This window comes from Elaeis guineensis, chromosome 5, assembly GCF_000442705.2.
Source record: "Elaeis guineensis isolate ETL-2024a chromosome 5, EG11, whole genome shotgun sequence".
In the NCBI taxonomy this organism is placed as follows: domain Eukaryota; kingdom Viridiplantae; phylum Streptophyta; class Magnoliopsida; order Arecales; family Arecaceae; genus Elaeis; species Elaeis guineensis.
The window spans coordinates 104,656,176-104,684,084 of record NC_025997.2 but is presented as its reverse complement, the minus strand read 5'-3'; the positions used below and the strand labels follow the sequence as shown (position 1 = coordinate 104,684,084).

Sequence of the window (27,909 nt, the reverse complement as noted above, 5' to 3'; positions counted from 1 at the left end):
GTAGGAGTCCGGGCGGAGCCGTTCTGATGTCGAAGGTGGAGCCCAGCTCCCGTAGGAGTCCGGGCGGAGCCCGCTGATGCCGAAGGTGGAGCCCGGCTCCCGTAGGAGTCCGGGCGGAACCGGCCATGTCGAAGGTGGAGCCCGGCTCCCGTAGGAGTCCGGGCGGAACCGCCCGATGTCGAGGTGAGCCTGGCTCCGTAGGAGTCCGGGCGGAGCCATGCTGATGCGAAGGTGGAGCCCGGCTCCCCGTAGGAGTCCGAGCGGAGCCGTTCTGATGTCGAAGGTGGAGCCCGGCTCCCGTAGGAGTCCGGGCGGAGCCGTTCTGATGTCGAAGGTGGAGCCCGGCTCCCGTAGGAGTCCGGGCGGAGCCGCGCTGATGCCGGAAGGTGGAGCCCGGCTCCCGTAGGAGTCCGGGCGGAGCCGCGCTGATGCCGAAGGTGGAGCCCTGGCTCCCGTAGGAGTCCGGGCGGAACCGCGCCGATGTCGAAGGTTGAGCCCGACTCCCGTAGGAGTCTGGGTGGAGCCGTGCTGATGCCGAAGGTGGAGCCCGGCTCCCGTAGGAGTCCGGGCGGAGCCGCACTGATGCCGGAAGGTGGAGCCCGACTCTCGTAGGAGTCCGGGCGGAGCCGCACTGATGCCGAAGGTGGAACCCGGCTCCCGTAGGAGTTCGGGCGGAACCGCGTCGATGTCGAAGGTGGAGCCCGGCTCCCGTAGAGTCGGGCGGAGCCGGCTGATGCCGAAGGTGATCCGGCTCCCGTAGGAGTCCGGGCGGAGCCGCTCTGATGCCGGAAGGTGGAGCCCGGCTCCCGTAGGAGTCCGGGCGGAACGCGCCGATGTCGAAGGTGGAGCCCGGCTCCCGTAGGAGTCCGGGCGGAACCGCGCCGATGTCGAAGGTGGAGCCCGGCTCCCGTAGGAGTCCGGGCGAGCCGTGCTGAGCCGAAGGTGGAGCCGGCTCCCGTAGGAGTCCGGGCGGAGCGTCTGATGCCGGGTGGAGCCCGGCTCCCGTAGGAGTCCAGGAGGAGCGTTCTGATGTGAAGTGGAACCCGGCTCCCGTAGGAGTCCGGGCGGAGCCGCGCTGATGCGAGGTGGAGCCCGGCTCCCGTAGGAGTCTGGGCGGAACCGCCGATGTCGAAGGTGGAGCCCGGCTCCCGTAGGAGTCTGGGCGGATGCGCCGATGTCGAAGGTGGAGCCCGGCTCCGTAGGAGTCCGGGCGGAGCCGCGCGATGTCGAGGTGGAGCCCGCTCCCGTAGGAGTCCGGGCGGAGCCGTGCTGATGCCGAAGGTGGAGCCCGGCTCCCGTAGGAGTCCGGGCGGAGCCGTTCTGATGAGGATTTCGGCTGCGTGTATTTTATACCCAACACCAGTCCTCCTACTTCCAAGTTTGAATTTCAAGCGAAGGAAGTACACAGAGAGAGATGCGCAGTCGAAATTGCCCCCTCGATCCCTGTGCGCAGTTGCCCCCACTTAATGTGCGCGTGTCAGCATCCATTTTTTTGGCAAAGGCGACTTGAAAAGTCTTTTCGAAACCCCCGTTGAAACGCGATCCCAGGCGTCGCTCTGTGAGAATCTGCGAGCGGTCAACCCTCATAGCAACGAAGCAGATAAGCGCGACACGCGGCACACACCATCTGGCCCAGGAATTCTCGCCGTCATAACTGTGCCAGGATCCGCCGGCTATTTAAACCCTTCATCCTGTTCACAGTCTCATCCTGGCGCTTTTCTTTTCCCCTGAGAGTCTTGCTCCCCTCGCACCAATTCTTGCCGCCTTTCGCCCATCAATCCTTCTCTGAGGGTTTCCACACCATGTCCTCAACTCTGGAGGCTGTTCTTGAGGGGATTGTTAGGGCTTGGAGGAAGGCGAGGAGGAGGACGATGGCCGGTGAGAATCTCTGTCGTCTCAGAGGGGGCCCAAGGAAGAATTCCTTCAACAACAGGGGTTTAATATCGGGGGCTGTTGTAGAAGCCATTCTGACGCGAATTTCGGAGCAGTAAGGCGGGGCAATACCGGTCAAGAGGGCAGAATAGACGTCACAAGCCATGACGGGATCCTTGACGCCGTCGGGGCCAAGGGACCAGAGACGGTCGACGGCGGGGCAGTAGAACTTGTTGCGGAGACGGTGGAAGTAGCGCATGCCGACCTTGCCGGAGCGTCTCAGGTGGCGGCCGTCGTGGCTACGGCTCTTCTTGAAACAGGTCTTCGCAACTGCCGTCGTTACCCCCACCGCCTCCGGAGATCATCCCACCCCTTTCTCGCTAAGGTCGGGACTTGGGGAACAGAATGGGGCGAGAGCTGTAACACGCACTGGAGAACGCGACTGAGAAGGATAGAGATGGAGTTCATAGCTTGGAGCGGCCTTTGGTTCGTCCTGCTTGAACCGTGCTCGCGACACTTGCGATGACGTGTATTTTCTTTTCCCTGACCCGCTGGGTCCTGTAACGTGTGCTTCTATCAAATAAAATAGTGATTTCAGTACTTTGTTTACCTTTCGTGTCAAATAATTGTCGGCCGAACTTCTTCATTTTCCTTTCCTTCTCTTTGTTTGTGTCATGCCGTTCCAAGATCGTCGGCGACCTTTTCAGTTTATGTGGGGTCGTCATTCGCCGGGCTTCTTTTCGGTCTTCTACCGTCAGGAGATATCCACTTGTTAGGTTTGCTGGGATCTTTCTCCGCTGGAGTTGGGGCTAGGTTCGGCTCTTTGGCCTCTGAACGGAGAAGCTCCTGGAAGTTGAAGTGGCATAGTCTTCATAAGAATTAAGGCAAAGTCTTTCTGTAGTCAAAGTAAAGTTCAGCTTCCGTAGAAGTCCGGGCGGAGCCGCTCTGATGCGAAGGTGGAGCCGGCTCCGTAGGAGTCGGGCGAGCCTTTGATGTCGAAGGTGGAGCCCGGCTCCCGTAGGAGTCCGGGCGGAAGCCTTTGTGGGTGGACCCGGCTCCCGTAGGAGTCCGGGGCGAAACCTTTTGGTGGCCGGGAACCCGGCTCCCGTAGGAGTCCGGGCGAAACCTTTTTGTGGCGGAACCCGGCTCCCGTGGAGTCCGGGCCTTACTCCTGCCATGTCAGGATGAGGTTCTCCTCCTGTTCCTGACAGGGCTGGGGGGCACTTGGGCGTTGCGAGGCCTCTCCCCCTCCGGTCTAAAGGAACCGGGCCTTCGACTTTGCTCAAGTTAGGGCGAGGTTCTCCTCCTGTCCCTAACAGGGCTGTGGGGGCACATATGGGCGTTGTGAGGCCTCTCCCCCCATCCGGTCTAAAGGAACCGGGCCTTCGACTTTGCTCAAGTTAGGGCGAGGTTCTCCTCCTGTCCCTAACAGGGCTGTGGGGGCACATATGGGCGTTGCGAGGCCTCTCCCCCCTCCGGTCTAAAGGAACCGGGCCTTCGACTTTGCTCAAGTTAGGGCGAGGTTCTCCTCCTGTCCCTAACAGGGCTGTGGGGGCACATATGGGCGTTGCGAGGCCTCTCCCCCCATCCGGTCTAAAGGAACCGGGCCTTCGACTTTGCTCAAGTTAGGGCGAGGTTCTCCTCCTGTCCCTAACAGGGCTGTGGGGGCACATATGGGCGTTGCGAGGCCTCTCCCCCGTCCGGTCTAAAGGAACCGGGCCTTCGACTTTGCTCAAGTTAGGGCGAGGTTCTCCTCCTGTCCCTAACAGGGCTGTGGGGGCACATATGGGCGTTGTGAGGCCTCTCCCCCCATCCGGTCTAAAGGAACCGGGCCTTCGACTTTTATAAGGTTGCGTTCTCGTTTTTGATACCGTCTGCTTGAATTGTCCCTAGACAAGTGGGCACACATTTTTGATTAGGATGAAATCACTGGTAGTATATCCGTAAGTTTTCTGAGTTCCATGGTCGCGGGAGGTCGGCCCCTCCGAGCTCCTTAAGATAATAAGTCCCAGGTCGGACTACTTCTTTGATCTCATAAGGTCCTTCCCATTTGGGGCAAGTTTCCCCTGGGCCTGCGGCTGTGAGACAGCAGCTCGTCGGAGTACAAGATCCCCTGCTCTAAATGCCTTGTTCTTGACTCGGGCGTTATAATATCGGGCAACTTTCTGTCTGTAGGCCGCCATTCGACCTGAGCGATCTCCCGCCTTTCTTCCAGTAGGTCGAGGTTGGCCCTGAGATCTTGTGCATTCTGGGGTTCGTCGAACGCCACGACTCGTGCCGACGGGAGTTTAAGTTCGATCGGGATGACGGCTTCCGTACCAAAGGCCAAAGCAAAGGGAGTCTCTCCTGTAGGCAACCTCTGGGTAGTTCGGTACGCCCATAGCACATGGTAAAGCTCATCCGCCCAAGTTCCTTTCGCTTTTTCAAGCCTTGTCTTGATTCCCTGCAAAAGGGTTCTGTTCGTTACCTCGGCTTCGCCGTTTGCCTGGGGATGGGCCACTGATGTGAACTTGTGGGAGATGTTTAGGTCTTCACAGAATTCAGCAAATCTGGCTCCCGCGAATTGCCGTCCATTATCAGTGATCAGGGTTCGAGGTAAACCGAACCTGCACACTATTGATTTCCAGACGAAATCCTGTACTTTCGCTTCTGTGATTTTGGCTAGTGGTTCGGCCTCGACCCATTTGGTGAAGTAGTCGATTGCTATAAGGAGGAATTTCCTTTGACCGACGCCATGGGAAAGGGGCCAAGAATATCCATCCCCCATTGCGCAAAAGGCCATGGGGCACTCAGGGGTGTGAGCTCGGTAGCAGGTTGTCTCTGGACGTTGGCGTACCTTTGGCATCGATCGCATTTTTTGACATATTCGATTGAATCATGATGCATTGTTGGCCAGTAGTACCCTTGGCGGAGTAGTTTGTGGGATAGAGATCTGGCACCCAATGGCTTCCGCAAACTCCCTCGTGCACTTCCCATAAAGCATAGTCGGCTTCTGAGGGTCGGAGACATCTCAAGAGAGGCAAGGAGTACGATCTCTTGTACAATTTGCCCTCATAGAGGATGTACCGGGATGCTTGATTTCGGAGTTTCCGGGCCTCTTTCGCGTCTTGGGGGAGAATCCCATCTCTAAGATAGTTATCAGCGGGTCAACCCAGCTGGCCGTGGTCAATATCCATTACGAGCTCGGTCTTCCGTACTTGGGTTTTTAAAACTTCAAAGAGGATGCCTTTGGGCAATTCGGCCGGATCCGATGTTGCCAGCTTGGAGAGAAGATCGGCTCTGGCATTCTCCGATCTTGGAATTTGCTTGATGTCGAAATTGTCGAAGGCGGGGGTGAATTCCTTTACCTTCTCAAGATATTTGGCCATACTGTCCTCCCGCGCTTCAAAGCTCCCGCTGACTTGTCCCACTACAAGTTGGGAATCGCTGTGCACCCGGAGTTGGTCTATTCCAAGCTCCTTAGCGATCCTCAATCCTGCGATCAGAGCTTCATATTCTGCTCCATTGTTTGTTGCGGGGAATTCGAAACGCAGAGCGTACTCCGCGATGACTCCCCCGGACTGGTCAAGATCAGGCCTGCACCAGCGCCCGCCATGTTGGAAGATCCGTCCACGTGGAGGGTCCAAAAGCCATCGAAGGAACTGGCTTCTTCGTCGGAGGAGTCCGGTTGAGTCTTCAGGTCGTCAATTTTGCTTTGCTCAGGTTCGGCCTCCTCAGGGACAGTGCATTCTACTATGAAATCCGCCAATACCTGGGCCTTTATTGCCGGCCTAGGCTGGTAGTTGATGTCGAATTCTGTGAGCTCGATTGCCCATTTCGCCATTCTCCCAGAAATATCAGCTCGGTGCAAAACCGCTTGATCGGTTGGTCAGTGAGCAGCGTCACCGTGTGCCCTTGAAATAAGGCGGAGTCTCCGAGCTGCAATCAACAAAGCGTAGGTCAGTTTCTCTAATTTAGTATACCTGGTCTCGGCGTCCCTCAGCACGCGGCTAATATAGTAGACCGGCCGCTGGATTTTTATTTCTTCTTTGACAAGGACTGCCGCGAGGGATGTGGGAGAGACTGCCAGGTACAAAAATAACTTCTCCCCAGGTTCGGGCTTTGCCAGCAGTGGAGGTGAGCTAAGGTAGCTCTTTAATTCTCGAATGCCTGTTGGCATTCAGGGGTCCAACAGAAGTTCTTTGGCTGTTTGAGGGTTTGGAAGAAGGGCAAACATCGCTCAGCCGACCTCGCGACAAAGCGATTAAGAGCTGCAATCCTTCCAGTGAGGCACTGAACCTCCTTGATCGACCTCGGGGCGGCCATCTCTGGATGGCGTGAATTTTCTCCGGATTGGCCTCAATCCCACGCCCCGACACCATGAAGCCCAGGAACTTTCCTGAGGTTACCCCAAAAGCATTTGGTCGGGTTCAGCTTCATTCTGTATTTCGAAGAGCGCCAAAAGTTTCCTCGAGGTCGGCAACATGATTTCGGAAGACCTACTTTTCACGAGCATATCTCCACGTACACTCCATGTTTCGTCCGATTGTTCCTTGAAGATTTTATTTACCAACCTTGATAGGTTGCGCCTGCGTTCTTGAGGCCGAACGGCATAACCTGTAGCAGTAAAGGCCGCGATTAGTGATAAAAGCAGTCTTCTCCTCATCTTCCGATGCCATTCTAATTTGGTTATAGCCGGAGAACGCGTCCATAAAAGTGAGAAGCTCATGGCCCGAGGTGCATCCACCAGTTGATCGATCCTGGGAAGGGGGTAACTATCCTTTGGGCAAGCCTTATTTAGCTTTTTGAAATCGATACACATCCTCCACTTGCCGTTCGCTTTCTTGACCAAGACGACATTGGAGATCCACTCTGGATAATTGACCTCCTTGATAAATCCGGCCTCGAGAAGTTTATCCACTTCGTCGGCTATTGCCTTCTGCCTCTCCGGGGCATGACTCCGGATTTTTTCTTTTGTTGGCCGATGCTTAGGGTCGACCGCCAGATGATGCTCCATGACTTTTGTGTCGATCCCAGGCATATCCGCCGGGACCCATGCGAAAACGTCCGCATTCCTTCGGAGGAAATCCACAAGACGCACCCGCACCCCCTCCTCCAGGTTGGAGCCGATTGACACAACATGCTCCGCATTCCCATCATTCAAAGGAATCGATATTAGATCTTCGATTGGACCACCCCTCTCTTCAGTAAGGTCATCGTGCGCGTCCAATCCGTCGACCGGACAGAGGTCCGCTTGGCCGTTCTTTTGCAAGGCAATGTTGTAGCAATGCCTGGCCAGTGCTTGGTCTCCCCGAACTTCTCCAATCCCTTGCCGGTGGGGAACTTCAATTTCAAATGGTAGGTTGAGACGACGGCTCTGAGGGCATTGAGGCCGGGACGGCCAAGAATTGCATTGTAGGCAGATGGCGCCTTTACCACCAGGAAATTCACCAGAGCCCTGGATTGCTTTGGATGCTGACCCGCGGTCACAGTTAGAGCTATCATTCCTTCCGTAGGAACGGCGTCACCAGTAAACCCTATCAAGGGGGAGCACATCGGCCTTAGATGACCGCCAAGAGTGGTCATTCTTGAAAAAGCATTGTAGAACAAGATGTCAGCCGAACTTCCGTTGTCGACGAGAACGCGACGGACATCATAATTTGCTATGTTCAAGGAAATTACGACCGCGTCGTTGTGAGGGAATTGGACTCCCTGGGCGTCTTCTTCAGTGAAGGCTATGGGTTCCTCGACTTTTTGCCGCTTGGGAGGTGCAGCCGATTTGCCGATCGCCTCCTGCTGGGATTCCCCGAGATGACATTAACGGAATCCAGCGGAGACTGGTCGCCCGACCACCCTTTATCGGCGGTCACAGCCAGAGGTAGTTGTGCAGAAACCCCGCGAGAAGGCATCGGACAGGGAAAGGAGGCTTGGGTGCCGGAAAAGATGGCCGGAAGCGGATCCGTTGAGCGCTCCTTTAAGAACAAGGGTGCTGCGAAGATTCGCCCCCTTCCTCTAGCGCCAATCCTGTTGGTGCAAAAATCCGCCTGCGCCGGAGAAGCTGGAGTTGAGGAAGCCGCGGTCGCCGCCGGGACCTGCAAGGGAAGTCTAAACCGGAGGTGGGGTTGCTCCGGCAAGACCCTCCGACGCTCAAGTCAGTTCTCTACCTCAACAAGAATGGAGTGCTCGAACGGAGAATTTAGCAGAGTTTTTAGATAAGGCAAAAGAGCTTAAAAATAACGTATCTGAGTCCCCTTTTATAGGCAGAGGGGGCAACGGATTGATGGTGACACCTGCAACCGTCTGGTAGTGGGCCGCGCACGGTCAGGGAAATTAATTGCAGAGAGTGGTGGGGTAGACTCGTGGCTATTGTCATAATCTGCCACGTATGGCCTGTTGCGGATAGTGGGGCGGCGTCCGTTGCCGCTAGCTGTCAGCGAGTAGTGGGATCGTGCAGCACCTGCCGCAGGGAGCAGGACAGAATCGCGGCCGTTTGCTACAGCCTGTCAGGGAGTAATGGGTCCGCTGCTGGAGCCGCGTAAAATCCGCTGTAGGACCTGGAACAGGATCATGATTGTTGTCGCGACCTGCCGAGGGGGTGCGGATCTGTCGATTCAGGTTCGGCCGCGGTTGGAGTCCGGCCTCCGTAGGAGCCCGGGCGGAACCGCTCTGATGTCGAAGGTGGAGCCCGGCTCCCGTAGGAGTCCGAGCGAAGCCTTTTGGTGGCGGAACCCGGCTCCCGTAGGAGTCCGGGCGAAACCTTTTGGTGGCGGAACCCGGCTCCCGTAGGAGTCCGGGCGAAACCTTTTGTGGCGGAACCCGGCTCCCGTAGGAGTCCGGGCGGAGCCTTTCTGATGTCGAGGTGGAGCCCGGCTCCCGTAGGAGTCCGGGCGGAGCCTTTCTGATGCGGAGGTGGAGCCCGGCTCCCGTAGGAGTCCGGGCGGAGCCGTTCTGATGTCGGAGGTGGAGCCCGGCTCCCGTAGGAGTCCGGGCGGAGCCGTTCTGATGTCGGAGGGGAGCCCGGCTCTCGTAGGAGTCCGGGCGGAGCCGTTCTGATGTCGGAGGGGAGCCCGGCTCCGTAGGAGTCCGGGCGGAGCCGTTCTGATGTCGGAGGTGGAGCCCGGCTCCCGTAGGAGTCCGGGCGGAGCCTTTCTGATGTCGGAGGTGGAGCCCGGCTCCCGTAGGAGTCCGGGCGGAGCCTTTCTGATGTCGGAGGTGGAGCCCGGCTCCCGTAGGAGTCCGGGCGGAGCCTTTCTGATGTCGGAGGTGGAGCCCGGCTCCCGTAGGAGTCCGGGCGGAGCCTTCTGATGTCGGAGGTGGAGCCCGGCTCCCGTAGGAGTCCGGGCGGAGCCGTTCTGATGTCGGAGGTGGAGCCCGGCTCCCGTAGGAGTCCGGGCGGAGCCTTTCTGATGTCGGAGGTGGAGCCCGGCTCCCGTAGGAGTCCGGGCGGAGCCTTTCTGATGGCGGAGGTGGAGCCCGGCTCCCGTAGGAGTCCGGGCGGAGCCTTTCTGATGTCGGAGGTGGAGCCCGGCTCCCGTAGGAGTCCGGGCGGAGCCGTTCTGATGTCGGAGGCGGAGCCCGGCTCTCGTAGGAGTCCGGGCGTAGCCGTTCTGATGTCGGAGGCGGAGCCTGGCTCCCGTAGGAGTCCGGGCGGAGCCTTTCTGATGTCGGAGGTGGAGCCCGGCTCCCATAGGAGTCCGGGCGGAGCCTTTCTGATGTCGGAGGTGGAGCCCGGCTCCCGTAGGAGTCCGGGCAGAGCCTTTCTGATGTCGGAGGTGGAGCCCGGCTTCCGTAGGAGTCCGGGCGGAGCCTTTCTGATGGCGGAGGTGGAGCCCGACTCCCGTAGGAGTCCGGGCGGAGCCGTTCTGATGTCGTTGGTGGAGCCCGGCTCCCGTAGGAGTCCGGGCGGAGCCTTTCTGATGGTGAATTTCGGCCGCGGGTATTTTATACCCAACACAATAGAATAGAATCTTCTCGACGCCGTGACTTGCCTACATTTTCTCACGTGAATTGCCATAGACATGATGCATGTCTTTAAATACAAAAATTATTAATGAATTTTAAAAAAATAAAATTAAACAGTGAGATATTCAAAAAATGACTAAAAGATATTAAAAAAATTATCAAAATATATTCATGGAATCTGTTATTATATTTTTTATTAGTAAGTTGTCACAGCATATTTTTGAAATCTTTTATTATATATTTTCTATCTTTTTATTTATTATCATTGCAAACAGCTGTATAAAAATATTATAAAAATATATATAAATCTTCAGATTTTTTCCTTCAAAAATAATATTTATTTCTTAAAATGGTATCTATTAAATGACTTTTCAATCCGGCTAATTTTTACTTATATTATATTATATTATATTTGGATTCCTCCATTGAATGATTGATAATCCGAAGTTGTAAAAATAGGGAAGATATAATTATAGCTATGAAAAGAGAGAAAGGAGATATGAAAATGGTTGCAACGTTATCACCATTATTCAAATTAAACTTGCATCTATCCCATCATAATTTCTCAAAACACAACTCCCTAATCTCCACTCATATAATTTCCGGAGGGGACTTGTGTACACTACAGTAAGAAGGGGGTTTAGCGATCCTTTTTTGCCGACGCTTTTGAAAAGCGTCGGCAGATTGCACTGACCTGCCGACGCTTTTAAAAAGCATCGTCTTTTAACGACGCTTAAAAGCGTCGTAAAATTTGAGCATTATCAACGCCGACGTTTTTAGCAAAAGCATCGTTAAATAAAGCAAATACCGATACTTTTTTACGTCATTATGTAACGACGCTAACAAGCATCGTTAGGTTCGTTTAATACCCCCAATCTCCTGTGCCCTAATCTATCTACCATCGTCCCTTTCCACCCATTCCTCCACCGACCCCATCTCCACCGCCGGCACCACACTCGCCATCCACGCCACACCCGCCGTCCACGCCGCACCGCCGTCCGCCGCTCCCCTCTGCTGCCGCGTCCGTCGACGCTGCACCCGTGCGGTCCAAGCCGTACGCCAACCGCCCTCCAGGAAGCAGCCTCCCCACCGGCCCTCCTCCCCTCCCCCTCCCGGCGATCGAACGGGCTTCCAAATTCTTCTTTTCTGGCGGAGTTATTCGCCATTTGTCGGAGAAAGAAAGGTGAGAAAACTTTGATCAATTTTTGATTCTGTTCAGTTTTCCTCCCTAATTTTCCTTTCCTGTTTCTGTTATCACACATATTTGTTTATTTTTTATACATGATAGCAAAATGGTTTTGTTGCCATTGAAAATCAGCTTAACCAAAATGCCGAATTGATGGGAGTTGCAAGAAATCTCGATTTGTTTAGATGAAATCTTGCACGTCTTTATGGTGATATTCTGGTGGCTGCTATGCTCTGTCGGCGATAAGCCCAACATCGGGTACTCACGAGTAGGCGCTGGATGGTAGAGGAACGGCTTCAGATAGCATTTTAACATAGGCTTCGATCAGAAACAACAAAAACAAAGAAATCTATCCACCAAAACATGTCCAATAGGAAATCTTCTAATGTCTAAGTCAGATACAATTCTTAAATATAAAATGAAACCTAAAAGGGATAGAGAGATAGCATAAGAGAGTCAGAAGAGAATTTATCTGGAGGGTCCATAAGAATGCAATATATATGGAAAGGATCAGAGCCCGTCACCAAGTAATGTAGGACCATACGCTGATTGATAAGGTAACATACCGTGAATCTTGTCCGCTCCTCTTGATCATGGAATTTGTTCGAATATCGAGTTTGTGAAAAAATAATTATATATTTCTTTTTCAGATGAGAAAAAGAAATAATACTGATATATTATGTTACACTTGACCAATTGCAAATGCTTTAAAATCCATCATCTAATACTAAGATTGAAATCAGATGAGATATTGGTATATTTATATTTATATTTATATTTATTTGATGAATATGACTATAAATATTAGTCATATGTAAAAATTCATATCCATATCTGTTTTAAATAGATTTGGATATAACTCGGATACTAAAATTATGGATATAAATATATAAATATAAATATATATATATATATATATTATAGTTAAATTTTATGATTATATAATTAAATATATTATTAAATATATAATAAAGTAAATTAATAATTAGATTAATATAATAATTTTATATTAAAAATTATAAATATTATATAAAATTAAATAGAATAATAAATATAAATTGCATATCCTGATGTACATCGGATAAACAGTCGAACTCAAAATTTTATGATAAGTTGGAATTTTATATAAAAAATTATAAATATTATATAAAATTAAATAGAATAATAAATATAAGTTGCATATCCTGATCACATTGCTGTTTCATAATTACCTGATAAACAGGGTCAAATCCACCCCCTCCAATTTTACTTTCAATTGAGAAGTTGTTTGTGGCAGCCAATATGATCTCAAGATCAAAGAAAGAAAGATCTGGTTCTTTGCTAGCACTTATTTCATCATCTGTACAATACTCTTCTGCTAGGTAGGCAGCTGTTCCACGTTGTTCATTTTGAAAAAAAAAAAAACTACTTAGCATGGATTTTAATTTTAAAATCCATGCTAAGTAGATTTTCATGGGTATTTTTGTGATGGTTGTGAATTTCATGCCAGGCAATGTTAATTATGAATTAATTTTAAAAAAAATTGCATTGCATAGAATCATAGACTCATCTTTTGATTAATGTACATATTCTATTGTATTCGTATATTTATTTATTTTTGTACGGATAAAAGAATTATGTACATTGATCAATTGATTGTCCAGTATGGACAGTTTGGAAAATATGAGTAATTTTATAGGTCATTACCATAATCAAATGGTATGCTGAAAGTTTGAAAAAAATTTCGGATGATATTTTTTTTTTATTCTTCCTATACGGAAGAACTAAGAAAAAATACTGCCAAAATTTTTTTCGGCTCTTGTTGCATATCATTTAATTTCTGTAATTGACCTATAAAATTAATACATTTTCTGAATGGGATAGGACTTTCTTTACCTATTAGTTGATGATAGCAAGTATTTACTATGTAAACTTTATCTAGCTGTTATTTTTTTGAATTTTATGAAATGACTGATATTTTTTACTCATTGCATTAATATAGATTGTATAATTTTTTTTATTTTTAGATAAATTGCAAGTTCGATCATTTTTATCCTACAATGGATAAAAGTTGGATAAATAAACCAAGGAATAGTAAAGAATATTTAGATGGAGTTCATGACTTCATTAAATTTGGTATGGAGAAAAGTAGTTTGAATGAAAAGATTTTATGTCCATGTCGAAAATGTGTAAATAGTTCTTCTTTAGATCCACAAATTGTTGAAGAACATTTGGTATGGAATGATTTTTTAAGAGGTTATACCGACTAGATTTTTCATGGAGAATCTATGTTGCCATCATCATGTAACCAACCCCTGACTCATTTTGGATCCACTAGCCTACAAGACAATTCTGCAAGGGATGATGATATAAGGGGTTTGATCACAGATGCTTTTGGACTTGGTGTTCAAAATTTAGGAGAATCAGTAGTATACAAGAAATAGTTGGGATGTTTGATGGATGTACGCATAAGGAACGTATGTATGTTGAGGAGCCTATACATACATCTAATGATGAGACAGCTCGTTATCACACCTTAATAAAAGATGCAGATGAAGAATTATATCCGGATTGTACGAAATTTTCTAAGATTTTTTTTCTTGTACATTTATTTTATTTAAAATATTTGAATGGATGGTCTGGAAAAAGTTTTACCATGCTGCTCAAGTTATTAAAGGATGCATTTCCAGAAAGCACTCGTTTACCACCATCGTATTATGAAGCCAAGAAAGTAGTAAAGGAATTGGATCTTGGATACGAAAAGATTCATAGTTGTCCGAAAGATTGTATGTTATATCGGGATGAAAATGCTAATCAAGAGTCATGCAATATATGTGGATCTTCAAGATGGATAACACAAAAAGAAGATTGAGATGATGTACTGAATGAATTGGATGCAACGTGGAGTAAAAAGAAACCGGCCAAGGTATTACGTTACTTTCCTCTTATACCTAGATTGAAAAGGATTTATGCATCATCAAAAATAGCTTCATCAATGAGATGGCATGATGAAGGACGTACAAAGGATGGAATGTTGAGACATCTAGCAGATAGTCTTCAATGAAAAGTATTTGATGATAGGCATCCTGATTTTACCTCTGATGTTCGCAGTGTTAGGTTTGGCTTAACTTATGATGGCTTCAATCCATTTCGGACCCTGAGTTCTACCTACAGCACTTGGCCAGTCGTTTTGATACCCTACAATTTGCCACCGTGGATATGCATGAAACAATCATCACTTATCTTGTCAATGGTTATTCCAGGAGATAAGGGTCCAGGCAATGATATTGATATTTTCCTACAGCCTTTAATAGAAGAATTGAAACAGTTATGGGAGGGTGTTGATGCATTTGATGCTTCAAACGGTCAAACATTTAAACTACGGGCAGCTTTGTTATGAACTATTAATGATTTTCCAGCATATGCCAATTTATCTGGCTGGAGTACAAAGGGACGGGTCGCATATCCTTGTTGTGGAGATTCAACACATTCAATTTGGTTAAAACATGGAGGTAAATTTTGTTACATGGGACATCGTCGATGGTTGGAAGCAAATCATCCATTTCGATTTCAGAAAGATTTGTTTGATGGTACTATGGAATTGGGATGTGCCCCTATTCCACCTTCTGGAACTGATGTTCATAGACAAATGGATGGCATCAATTACAGCTATGGTAAGCACTCAAAGTCCTCTCAAAAAAGAGGAAGGGATGATGTTGAAAGCTCAATGCACGAAGGGTTACCAAAGGAAGTTAGTATCAGTACTATAGATGCAGAGGTGTTTCAAGATCTAGATAATTATTTCGAGGATGAAAATGAGGAAGACACACAGATAGCATCTACACAACAGCCCAGTAAAGATTTATGAAAAAAATGAAGTATCTTTTTTGACTTATCTTATTGAAAACATAATCTTATTCGGCACAATCTTGATGTCATGCATATAGAGAAGAATGTTTGTGATAATTTACTTGGAACATTTTTAAACCTTGATGGAAAGAGCAAAGATAACATGAAGGCGCGTCTTGATTTAAAAGAAATGGGTATCCGATAGGAACTTCATCCTAAAATGCTTGCTAATGATAGAATGTATGTGCCTCCTGCATGTTACATAATGTCTGCTTGAGAAAAAGATAATTTTTTGAGAGTTTTGAAAAGTATCAAAGTACCTGATGGATATGCATCAAATATTTTACGATGTGTGCATCTAAAGGATCGAAAACTTTCAAATCTTAAAAGTCATGATGGTCACATATTGATGCAAGATATTTTTCCAATAGCTTTAAGATCGTCATTGCCGAAACAAGTTGTTGCAATTGTACTTCGATTATCGTCATTCTTTAAGGCATTATGTTCAAAAGTTATTGATCCTCGGAAACTTGATTAGTTAGAATCCGATATTGCAATTACACTTTGTCAGATGAAAAAGATTTTTCCTCCTGGATTTTTTACTATTATGGTACATCTGCTCATTCACCTAGCTTCAGAAGTTAAAGTTGGTGGACCGGTACATTATAGATGGATGTATCCTATTGAGAGGTATTATTGCAAACCTTAAATCTTTTGATAATTTTATTAGAAACAACAGTATATTGATATTTTAATAAATATTTAATTCTTGAAGGTATCTTGTGCGTCTTAAAGATTATGTGCGAAATAGAGCCTATCCCGAAGGCTCGATTGCTGAAGCATATATTGCGGATGAATGTTTGACATTTTGTTTAAGATATCTTCAAGGTGTAGAGACTATTTTTAGTCAACCTCAATGGCATAATGACTTTGTGGAGAATGCAGAACTGTATAAGTTCTTAACTGCTGGAAAATTCTTGGGAAGAGCTAAAAGTATTGTACTTGATCAAAAATCCTTAGCACAAGCACATCGTTATGTGTTATTTCATAGTGACATAATATCTGACCATCGCAGATTAGTATATTTAAGACATGACATCAAGATTTAAATTTTATATTAGATATAATATTCTAAATGATATATTTATATTTTATGCAGTAAATTTTTAATTTATCAGAGACGAGCCAATTATAACATTCGTCCTAATGCAAGGATTGAACAGCGATGGTTGGTCGAGTTATTCTCTATGTGGCTTTCGAATCAGGTGTGATTTATATTTAATTATGGGATACATTAATTTTTGATACATATTTAATATCAGATAACTCAACAGCACTTCATCATATCATTTTTTTTTTAGGTATCAAAGATGATGGAGACAAATAATTCAGATGAACTAATAGCTCTTGCTCGAGGACCTAACAAGATTGTGAATAGATATAACAGTTTCATAATTAATGGCTTTAAATTTCATACTAGAGAATGGGAGAAATTTAGAAAAATACAGAATAGTGGTGTTATGGTGGAAGCGGATGAAAAATCCTATTATGGTGCACTTAAAGATATCTATGAGTTGGATTATTATGAAAAATTTAAAGTAGTATTGTTTAGATGTGATTGGATAGACATAAACTCACCAAGGGGTTTGAAACAAGATGCAAATGGATTTACACTTATAAATTTTTCAAGGTTGATACACACTGGTGTGTTATTGAAGGATGACCCATTTATTTTTTCATCTCAAGCTCGTCAAGTATTTTATGTACAAGACACAAAAGATAAAGATTGATTTACTGTCATCAAAATAAAACCTAGAGACTTATATGATATGGGAAACCAAGTGGAGGATGATGACGATGACACTTATACACAATGTATGCCCTACAATTTTGTGCCAGCTGATGATTTAAATGCTACGACGACGTTGGTTAGGACAGAATTTGAAGGAAACACTACTGCTTGATTGTTACTGGTAATAATTATTTATGATGTATATATTTTGCATTAATTATTGTGTTATTTTACTCCATATATTAACTGATTCTACCTTTTATTTATATAAATGCTAGGTGACATCATGCGTCGCAGGAGACGATATGCTGGTGTGCAGTTCCAGTTTTCACAGACAGAGGCCGGTACGTCTTCTTCAGCACAGCAGCCTGAGGTCAGTTCAGCTGCACAGTATTTTGAGCCCTGTCCTTCATCATCAGCACAGCAATCCTCTTGTTTATCAGCCAGATGATGAGAGACACGTGCAGGGTATATATTGCCTTTCATGTAATTTTATTTTTATTTCATTTTATGTATATTTATGATATAGTTACTTTTATGTATTTTTTGCAGACGGATCCGGGAGAGTACGCCCCAGATGCGGACCCACAGTAGTACAAGATGTGTGGCAGATACATGAGGGCGAGAGAATTGTTGTGGAGTGCAATCAGCTAGGTCAGCCAATTAAGAAAGCTGCCTGCTTATTGACTTCATTTTTGGGGACTGTTGCTCGGAGGCCTCAGCTATGTCCGTTGGGCTATGCAAAATGGAATGACTTGCTTCCAACGTACAAAGTTGAGCTCCTCCGAGTTATAGAGGTAATGAATTGATGTTCATACTGTATATTAATTGTTAATCACTTATATAATTTATTTCATTTAATTTTTTTTTTTTATAGAGCAAGTTTGTTCTCCCTCCATCCACTCATGATTTTGTAATGAAATCTCTCAACCGCAAATGGAAAGAATATAGAGCACAATTGAAGAGGGACTATATGAGACAGGGTATGACAGAAGAGGAGGTTGCTAGGAATTATCCTCCTGATGTACCCCCTCATCAGTAGATGGAGTTGGTTCATTATTGATTCTCCGAGAGGGCACAGGTATATTATCTGCTCATTATCTTTTTTTTTAAATATTTTATAAAAATATTGATTTATATTATATATTATATATTATACATATAACAAGTTCTTTACTTTATTTTACAGAATTATTCTGCTATTGGTAGAGCTGCACGAGCAGCTCAGTCTGTTCCTCATACATCGGGGTCGAAGAGTTATGCACGACTCCGATTTTTTTTAAATTATTATAACTGTTTGCTTAAAATTGAAATTATTTGTGTAGGTGGATGAGCATGGGAGGGAACCCGGTAAAGTGGAGTTTTACCCAATGACTCATACTCATCAGGATGGTACTTTTGTTCAAGATGAGTCAAGAGATTTATATGTACGGTATTATTAATATTCTATTTTTTACAATAATTTTAATTTAATTTTATTTTCTATTAATGTATAACTCTTGTTTTCAAAATAAATACAGGAGAGGGCTACATCTTTCATTGTGGAGCGTGACGATGAGTCCGCAGCATCTACGCAGCAGAGCCGTATCGAGGCCGAGGTGTTCACAGAGTTGATGGGACCAGAGCGCTACGGTCGAGTGAGGGGTTATGGAGTAGGAGTCACCCCCACTCAGTTATCTGAGGTTAGTAGATATACGCAGCATGCTGCAGCAGATGCTCAGGATTCACGCGTCCGCAGACTCGAGACGGAGATACAGGAGATTAGACAGAGTCGTGCCGCTGAGATGGAAGAGATGCGACAGAGCCGTGCCGAGATGCAGGCCATGAGGGGATAGATTGATCGGCTTACATCTTTATTAGAGATGTATGGCCCATCTCAGGTAAACACATATTATTAAATATATATTTTTGTATTAATTTAATGATCTATATATTTTTATTTATAGATATGCAAATCATGCTTTTGATATGTTTCTTGTAGGCTCCTGGCATATTAGGCACCCGTCGAGACAGTGGCATGTCACGTGGAGACAGCGACGACCATCCGCCTGCAGATTGATATTATTTTATTTTTATTGTATTCTTATATTTATTTATATTACTCTTGATTGTAATGGACGATTAGTACTTTATTTTTATTTATATAAAACAATGTCTTTTAGTTTGGTTAAATTTACTATTGAAGTTTACTTTTGGTGTGAATGGTGGTGACTCTACAGGTTTATATTTGAATAATTGATATAATTTTGTACAGGAATGTATGTTTTTTTTTTGTATATAAAATCTGTATATTTTTTTTTTCTATTACAAAACTTAACGACGCTTATAAGCATCGTTAATACACTGTTTAACGATGCTTATAAGCGTCGCTAATGACTTAACTGCCGACGCTTCGAAAAGTGTCTTGGTAGAGTGGAGGATGCGTTGTTTTTAACGACGCTAAAAAGCGCCGTTAGAAGATAATTTTACGATGCTTTAAAACGTCGTGGAAAATTATTGCGACGTTTTAAAAGCGTCGGTGCTTTTTGTCTCCACTCTTACATAGACGACGCTTTTGCGACGCTTTTTGAAGCATCATAAAGCTTGTTAACGATGCTTATTAGCGTCGTAAAATATCTTTTATAGTGTCGCCTTTCACCATTTTCACTGTAGTGGTAGTATTTCGATATTTTTATTATCTACCACTGTTAAATTTTTTTTTTTATCCAATGAATAGGGAGGCAAATTCATGCAGAATTTGTTAAGATGGGATGATTATTTACGGAGTGGTATTTGCAGGATGGAGATAGGTGAGAATACAGGAAATCTAGACCGCAGAAAAAGTACGCAGAGAGGAAAATAATGGCATTTCATAGAGGGTTTGGACATGGCATAGCCCGGCACAGCAATGAGGAAAGAGTTGGTATCGTAGGGGTTGATGTTGTTGAAGTTTTGCCGCTGTTGTATGGGCCTCCGAATTTTGGTGAGGTAATATCCAAGATCCAGGCTGCTTCAGAAGGGTTTCCACGAGTCTGAAGATTCATGGCCATGATGAGGCAGTGAATTTAGTTTGCTCCAAAGATTTCCATGGGTTGTCACGTACTTAAGTGAGCCAATAGAACAAAGATGGATGATTCTTTTTTTTTTTTTAAGGAAGATTCTATTGTTCCTTTTTTACCACACCTAACATAATGTTGCTGTTAATTGGTTGGAGTTTTACTTAAACAGGAAAAAATTTAAATTTTTTATCTCCTAAAATTTAGTTATTTAAAAAATTTAATTTTTTTTTTAAAATTGATGCATATTTTCAAAGAGATATGTGATAATTTCAAAATATTGTATCTCTTCGAAACTATGATACCTTTTTGATCACGTCAATAAAATCTATAAATGGATTCTCAATCCAACTATTCACAAATCATTCAAAAACACACTCTCTTCTTCTCTCTACTCGCTAGTACTTTGTCCCACTCATTTTTTCTAAGACCGAAATTATCTTTCTTCTTTTTTTTTTCTACTTATTTTTCTTATTTTGATATCTGAAAAATATCTTTTGGATCAAGCCTCCTAGCGATCATACTCATTCGAGGAGGATCAAGCTAAGTCGAGATTATTGTAACTTCAGGATGAGATCACTATAGATCCGTAAATAGGGGATGAATCACCTCATTAAGGTAGTGTTTTCATATGCATCAATCCAAGTAAGCTTTGTTCAATCTTCCATTTTCTTTTTGCATTTGTTTTCTTTATAATAGTATCTTAAAATTATATAAATAACATAGCAATTGTCTATGCAAGTTAATTATTTTTTTAAAATTATATAAATAGTATCGCTATATTGTCTATACAACTTGATTATTTTTTTCCAACAGTTTAAGATTAACATGAGTTTGATAAAACTCTTTTCAATTTTAGGATAGTTTTATCTTAGAGACAAGATCGCCACACATCCGCATATAGGGGGAGTCATGTTCTTAGAAAGTTTTTTCACACATCTTGATCCAGACAAACTCTTTTCAATCTTCTATTTATTTTTAATATTTTATTTTCTTTATAATAATATATTAAAATTATATAAACAACATAGGTTGTCTATGCAAGTTGATTTTTTTTTTTTAACAAAAGGCTGAAATTTTAGGCACTATCCAGCAGTTCAGAGTTTTTAAAAATTTGAGGGCCAACAACGGCATGCAATTGGATTTCTCCATGGACTTGGGGCAAATGAGCATTTGATTAATGTATATGAGATGGTTTCCTTTCTTTCTCCACATAGAACATAGTCCATGCTCACTTGCCCTCTTTTTTCATCAAGAACATCACCTATGGGTCTGTTTGGAGATGCTGTAGCCTTTGGTTAAAAAATAATTTTTGATAAAAACTATATTTTGAGATCAAAAACTATTTTAAGATAAAGCAATCTTTTGTTGTAAACTGTTTGGCTGCGAAGATCTAAGAGCTGAAACAATAGAAGTAGTTTGTTGTGTATTTGATTGGCAAATCCAAAAACTGATTTTGAATGGCAAAATAACTAAAAAGGACAAATGCCAAAATGATTCTAAAATTATATAGATATAACACAAATAAGTATCACGATGAAAATCAATTTATTAAAAATCTTAGAGCATTTTTTTTATATATAGCTAATATAAAAATAAAATAAAATAAAATAAATAATTATTAAGCATATTCAATCAAAAGAAGGTTATACACTAACATAGTTCAATACCTATTTATCCATTAACAAATCACATATTCTATCATGTACTCAAGCCATAAAGATATTATCTTACGCCATAATGTTTGGTATGGATTCTTTTATATATATATATATAGTCATCAGCATTATCTGTCTTATCAAACTTTTCGTCATGCTTTGCATGCTTTCTAATATAATTATGAATTATCATACTAGCAATAATAATTCTTATTTGATCTTCCAGTTTATATATAGCCATTCGGCTAAGTATAACCCATCTATTTTTTTAAATTCAAAAATGTGCACTCTATAATATTCGAGACTGATACGTGAGCGCTTGATTGAATACCTCATTTAGACCTTGTATTGGTTGACTGCTACATCAAAATGGAGGAATATATGATCTTTCTCCTATATAAGGTGCCAAGTATGCTTTTATGTTTGGATATCCTGCATCAACAACATAATACTTTTTTATCAAAACATAAATAATATTATGTCAAATAGAATAATTATTCATTCCAATAATAAAGTTTGTAATTGAATTGATTTGTTACACTCACTATCCCTTGGATATGAAAAATTTAGATCTAATCTTCACAAAGGCTCAATGAATATACGTGTATCATGAGCGGTGCCTTCTCAACTAGCTCAAACAAATGTAAAACATATATCAAACCAACATGCTGCCATAATATTCTGTGTACAATAAGATATTCTCCCTATGTATAAAATTTGCTTATCCCAAGAAACCACTACACGAATATGTATTCCTTCAATAGCACCAATACACTCCTACGCATTATATAATATATTAATATGATAATGAATATAAAGAAAAGTATAATTTATATATATAAGAATAAGATATCGTGTTGAGTCCTTACTTTGAAATATGGGTAAAATTATGATCTTTGTTGAATGTATTCAGGGATGATATCATTATAATCTAGTGGAGGTCTTATCATGTCAAATGTAAATTTTTCTGATGCTTAAAGAACTCTATGAAATTATCTGCTAATAGTCTTTCAAAATGTTGAAATCATTTTGAACAAATCTGTTACCAACTCCATGGCCCAAGGTGAGCAAAAAAATAGCCACTAATTTTTCAATGCTCATTTCTCTGGTACTTCAAACCATACTTGTCTCTGGAAGGACTGTAAAGATTTTGAAACACATACTTCTCCATTCGATATTGCTCCTAGGATCTATTATCAAGTCTATTCAAAATATCCATAACCCACATGTGACCAACATATGAAGAATCTCTACAAGAAAATAATTAGCACGTGCTGCCCTACCAGCTAGTACAAATATATCAAGCTCAATATTGCTTTTATTATTCTCCCCTTCAATATTATTCCTTAGTTGAAAAGAATCAATCCATTCATCTCCATTCATATTTGCTGTCATTAATTGAAAAAAATTCAAGTAATGATCAATTAACAATATGTTTTAAAGAACATAAATCTAAAATCGCACTACTATAATTTATATGCATGTAAAAATATAAAAATGATCATGCATTTACCAGAATATCATATAGTACCACATCGTCATCTTATAAAATGATAAGAATTATTTCCATCCCAGCACAAAATAATAGTTTCAAAACTAACCAAATAGTAAGTGTTGAGAATACAATATTCATGATATATACATTAAATATAATAAACTTATTCCAATAACAATTCCAATAAAGTCTTTTTTTTTAAAAAAATTTCAATAAAGTCTTGAATGATCCAGTCTGCATTATAAAGCTAAGAAATTGAAATAATCTAAAACTAAGATGTTGAGTCGATAGGTGGACTATTGTTCTCTTTATCATAAAATGATCCAAGCTAAGCAAGCTGTACAATTGGATCAGCCAATCCAACAAACATCTCTCAACATTCATGATGCAAGAATAATTGAGTTCCTAGCAAAAAGAGATCACTCCCGTGCTCAACTCTCGAGAGTGTACTAAGCAAGTTTGCCACCTCCAGAATGCTACAACCAGAAGGATCATGTCTAAATGAGGTGGTCATGCTATGACTCTCTACAACATTAATCAATCGATTAATTATCTTATTCAAAGCGGAGGCTGCAGATAACCTTTTGCCATCCTTCAGAGCTAATCCTCTTGTCGCTCTTGCTCTCTTACGAGTTGAGATCATTGGTAAAGTACCCCTCTGATCCAAGTTAGAAGTCATATTCTCTAATTCCGGTGTATCCTCATGCCTATCATTATTTCCAACCTCTTCACTTATAGCATTTTCTAATATCTCAAATGGAACTCCAGATTTTGAAGCCCAAGCTCGCCTCCCAATGGCTACTATGTCCATATGCAATTCATCCAAGTCAAAACAATGTTTAAGTCCTTTATCCTTATATTTCACCCACTCTGGATTTCTCTGCACAATATTAAAAATATTAATTAGTATAAATATCATATCTAAATATATAAATCAAATAACATACACACACACACATACATAGATACCTTAATTTTCTCTTCCCACCATTTGTCTGGAGCATCTCCAGTTTGGTTTGCATGATTCCAACCTAATCCAATTTCTTTATCCACTAAAGTGCTTCAATTTTGCCACTCCTTCATATTATCCCTATAATTTTTCAACTGCATCCTATCATAGTTTTTCTTGGCCTTCTCATTAAATCTTTTCACAAATAAATTCCGCTCATCTTTCATGAAATGGATACTCGATCTGTACCCAGCCCTTACAAGTTCTCTCTTCCCACCATTCCTCTGGAGCATCTATAGTTTGGTTTGCATGATCCCAACCTAATCCACATTCTTTATCTACCGAAGTGTTCTAATTTTGCCACTCCTTTACATTATCCCAATGACTTTTCAACTGCATCCTATCATAGTTTTCCTTGGCCGCCTCATTAAATCTTTTCACAAATAAATTCCGCTTATCTTTCATGAAATGGATACCTGATCTGTACTCAGCCCTTATAAGTTTCTTATAATGCTTAACAAAAATGCCATGGTTTTTACTATCCCAAGACTATTTTTTCTAATCCCTTGTTCATTACTCTCATCAATAGCTTTGCTTTACCTTTTGTTGCCTTTGAATTTTCTGCCTTTGAAATATGGGATGTATCATTCTCACTTACCATTTTCAAGACTATCAAAAGATTTCAAAATTTAACATTAATATAAAATGTTAAAAATTTAACAGCTAAAAATATTCGCAGAGAAGGAACTTTACAAAAGAATATTTAATGACTAATGATGAGGAAGAATAGAACTACTATAAAATTCAAGACACGGAGAGGTAGGTGGGAATGTATTTCTTAAATCAAAAAAAAAAAAAAAACCTTCCTTTATTTCTTCATTTTTTAAAAAATTTTGTTGCTTGTTTCATTTACATGGACTTCATTTTTTTAAAATAAAATAGGCAGCATGGACCGATTAGGATGCATAGATTTGAGCAAAACTGCAACTCTTGCTACATGGGGGCAAGCTATTGAGGTTTCTAGGCTAAAAATGTAGGAGTTCTCATTTGCTGCCAAGATGCTAACTCCTAGTGTAGTGATATGGGATTGTTGAAATGTTAGCCATTAGAGATTGGGAGACTACAAAACCAAATCTTTGAAAGGTTCTGCTATGTATTTATAGAAGAGTAGGATTGTTTGAAGCATCAATTTTGCAATGCAATTTCAGGTGTATTCAATGATATGCATTAAAGAATTTTTTAGGAAGAAAATAGGAAAGGCCGCGTGCCCAGTCACTTGTGCAATTCAATAATACATGACGATTGGTGAGGACCTAGTGCTGGAAACTCAACCAGACAATTTGATAAATAAATTAGTTTGTTTTAAAATTGAAGGATATTGGGATGTAACTATTCATCATCAGTACTGAACACCCCATGATGACAACATGTGACAATATGTTTTTCTACGAGGAAAAACATCTGGCTAGTGTGAGGATGAGAAATTGCCATGGATTTTACTGACCCTGGTGGGCAAATGGGACAAAACTACTCCAATTATAATACGACATATAGCAAAGCTATGGTACTTTCCTACATCTAGATCTCCAGAGCTATGCTAGAGAGAATTGGCAGCAAAAAAGGAAGAGTGATGGATGGAACAGAGAAAACTTATCGTGCCATTTACTAGCAATGCCACTTGAAAAGGGAAGGGATGCAAGACCGAGAGAGTTAGTAGCCGATTTCAAATAGGAGAAGAAGAGAAGCAAAAAGCCGTACTTTGCTTAGAAGATTTCAATCAAAATAGGAGAGATGGAAAGAAGAGAGGCATTAGGAAGAAGAAAATCAGGGATAGCAATGAGTTAAATTTGGATTTCGATAAGAGTAGAAAAGATAAGAAGAAAAGAGGCATTAGGAAGAAGAAAATCGGGGATAGCGATGAGATAAATTTGGATTCCAATAAGAGCAGAAAAGATAAGAAGAAGAGAGGTGATGGATTTTTTCTTGTAATTACCTTTCTTTTCGAGAATAACATAAGAAATTAATCTCAAGGAGAGTTCGAGAAAGTTATGAGTTAGTGAAGAAGAGTCCTGATATATTTTAAAAGTCGAGAAGTAGATGTATAAGGGGTATCGAGGGATAGAGCACTATATTCATAAAAAAAATAACTTCCCTCAAATATGATATTCGGTTTGCAGGACAGCATCTATGGAAAGCGGGAGGAGGTTAGCTTTACATAGATCACATTTTAGGAGATTCTTAATGCAGTCTAAAATTACTTTTGGCTTATAGCTAAATATCCCAAAATCTATTTTTAAATCTAAGATCACTTTTGATAAGCACAATATATGTTACCACAATGCTCTGAGGTGGGGTTGATATCTGATCAAGCTTGAGATTGGCCTAGACACAAGCTGGGAGAGAATACCTATAGTAAAAAGTCCACTTGTTAGAAATTATCCAACAAAAGATTCTTCGATGCTTAAGTTAGTTGAAGCTTAGGGAGTAATAGGAGTTGAGAGAGAGAGAGAGAGTAGGGGGTTGATGCTAAAATTTGGAACTTACCTGAGGGTCCCCTTCTTCCTTCTTTATATAGAGGGGAGATCATCGAATTTTACCCAAGTTTGTAGGGCTACCTAGGCATTTGGTAACGAGTTTGGAACATACACAACTACATTGTACGTGACTATTCCGAGCAATTATTATGCACGTAATGGTGGAAATATAGGTCCACACACGTAACGAGCGAAGGCAGTGGCTTAGATCCTACAGTATCCAACTGGGCCACATTCTTCTCAAGGAAGTTGGTTAGTAAAGTTTTGGTTGTTGGTTGATTTGCTCAATATGATGCTAATGTGGCTCCTCAAAAGACATCTAAGGTTGAGAAGTGGGAGGACACCATAACACCTACCCCCTACTCCAAAGCCCGAAGTGGTTTCACCATTTCAAGTAAAAAGAGTAGCTAGTTATTTCTTATCCATTGTCCGACCTCGATCATCAGTTGGGTTTCGGAGAGGAAACTCTCCTTGTAAGGCATTGGGTTGGTTTTGCATTTAATATTGTCCTGAGGACTGAGAAGAAGGCTCTAGATTTGTATTTATGTGCTGATTCATAGATCATATTGTGATAATGAGGTGCGCATGCTGAGACAGTGCATCAAAATAATTTGAAATGATCTAAAATGATGATTCTAGTGATTGTCTTCTATCCTGTCTGACTCGCCATATGACATGATCCATCTGATTTTATGTCATGCTATGCAGATTGGATCGTTGGTTCTTCTATGATCTCTATGACTAACACATGGCATGATCATGGGGCTAGTATGACAAACTACTGTAGAATCTACAGTTATGGATGTTGCCATGTGTCGAGATCTGAGGTTGGTGTGTTAAATCATCATGTTGATCTTGATTGTAGGAGTATAAAGAGGGAAGGGCTGCTCCCTTCTCTCATTTTTCTTCACTCACTCACCTGATCTCCATCAAATCTAGTTGCCTCTACAAGCATTTGGTCCCACATCGGGCATCCCTTTCGCTATCTTCTTCTCTAGTGCCAGTCATCACTATTGCTTCTTCCAGTTGCTGCTCCTATCCTGAGTCATAGCCAATTGGTCCTCTGTTTTCTTAAGCTTAATTTTCTTCTTGATCTCTATTTTGTTCTCTTTTTGTTTCGTTTTCTCCCCCTTTCTATTTTCTTCTATGGTGAGTTGTGGTAGAAGGGCCGGTGCTAAAAGCTCATCAAGAGATAGGGATCCTTGATTGTCTGACACTCTAGCCATGCCCAAGGTTCCATCTCTAGACTCTAATGAGTTTGGCTTTTCATCACAATCCAAGCCTCTCAAATCTCGATGCTCAGGATGTCTAATTTATGGATTCGATAGGTTCTTTAGGCTGACAAATGAGGAGTCTTCCCTTATTGAGTCTGACCTCAAAAGGCTTTGGGCTCAGTACTTTATTACAACTCGGTACTGCTTAGAGGTGTCTGGTTAGGATGACTGAATAACCCAAGCTCCTGATGGGCACCTCAGGATATACAAAGAGTCCTTCCGGCCCAGCTTTTATTTTCCACTTCATCCTTTTATTTGTAATCCTTTTAATTTCTACAAATAGTCCCGGCTCATCTTGCCCCAAATTCCTTCCACATCATTGTATCTTTATTATCATGTGTGATC

At 42.5% G+C, this 27,909-nt stretch overlaps 1 protein-coding gene across 1 annotated transcript; it reads right to left on the bottom strand.

The window, feature by feature from the left end:
• Positions 1-23,180: 23,180 nt before the first annotated feature.
• LOC105032730 (uncharacterized) lies at positions 23,181-27,257 on the bottom strand. Its single transcript, XM_010907260.1, has 2 exons — positions 27,210-27,257; positions 23,181-23,687 (listed from the first exon to the last, which is right to left on the bottom strand). Exons 1-2 carry the CDS (start codon positions 27,255-27,257, stop codon positions 23,181-23,183), a joined length of 555 nt encoding a protein of 184 aa, XP_010905562.1.
• Between the last annotated feature and the right edge of the window lie 652 nt (positions 27,258-27,909).

Coding starts and splice junctions, on each gene's coding strand:
- LOC105032730 (XM_010907260.1), bottom strand. CDS start 27,257: ATGTGGGACCAAATGCTTGTAGAGGCAACTAGATTTGATGGAGATCAG. Junction 23,688..27,209: donor CTAGATTTGATGGAGATCAG/GTGAGTGAGTGA, acceptor AATATTGTGCAG/AGAAATCCAGAGTGGGTGAA.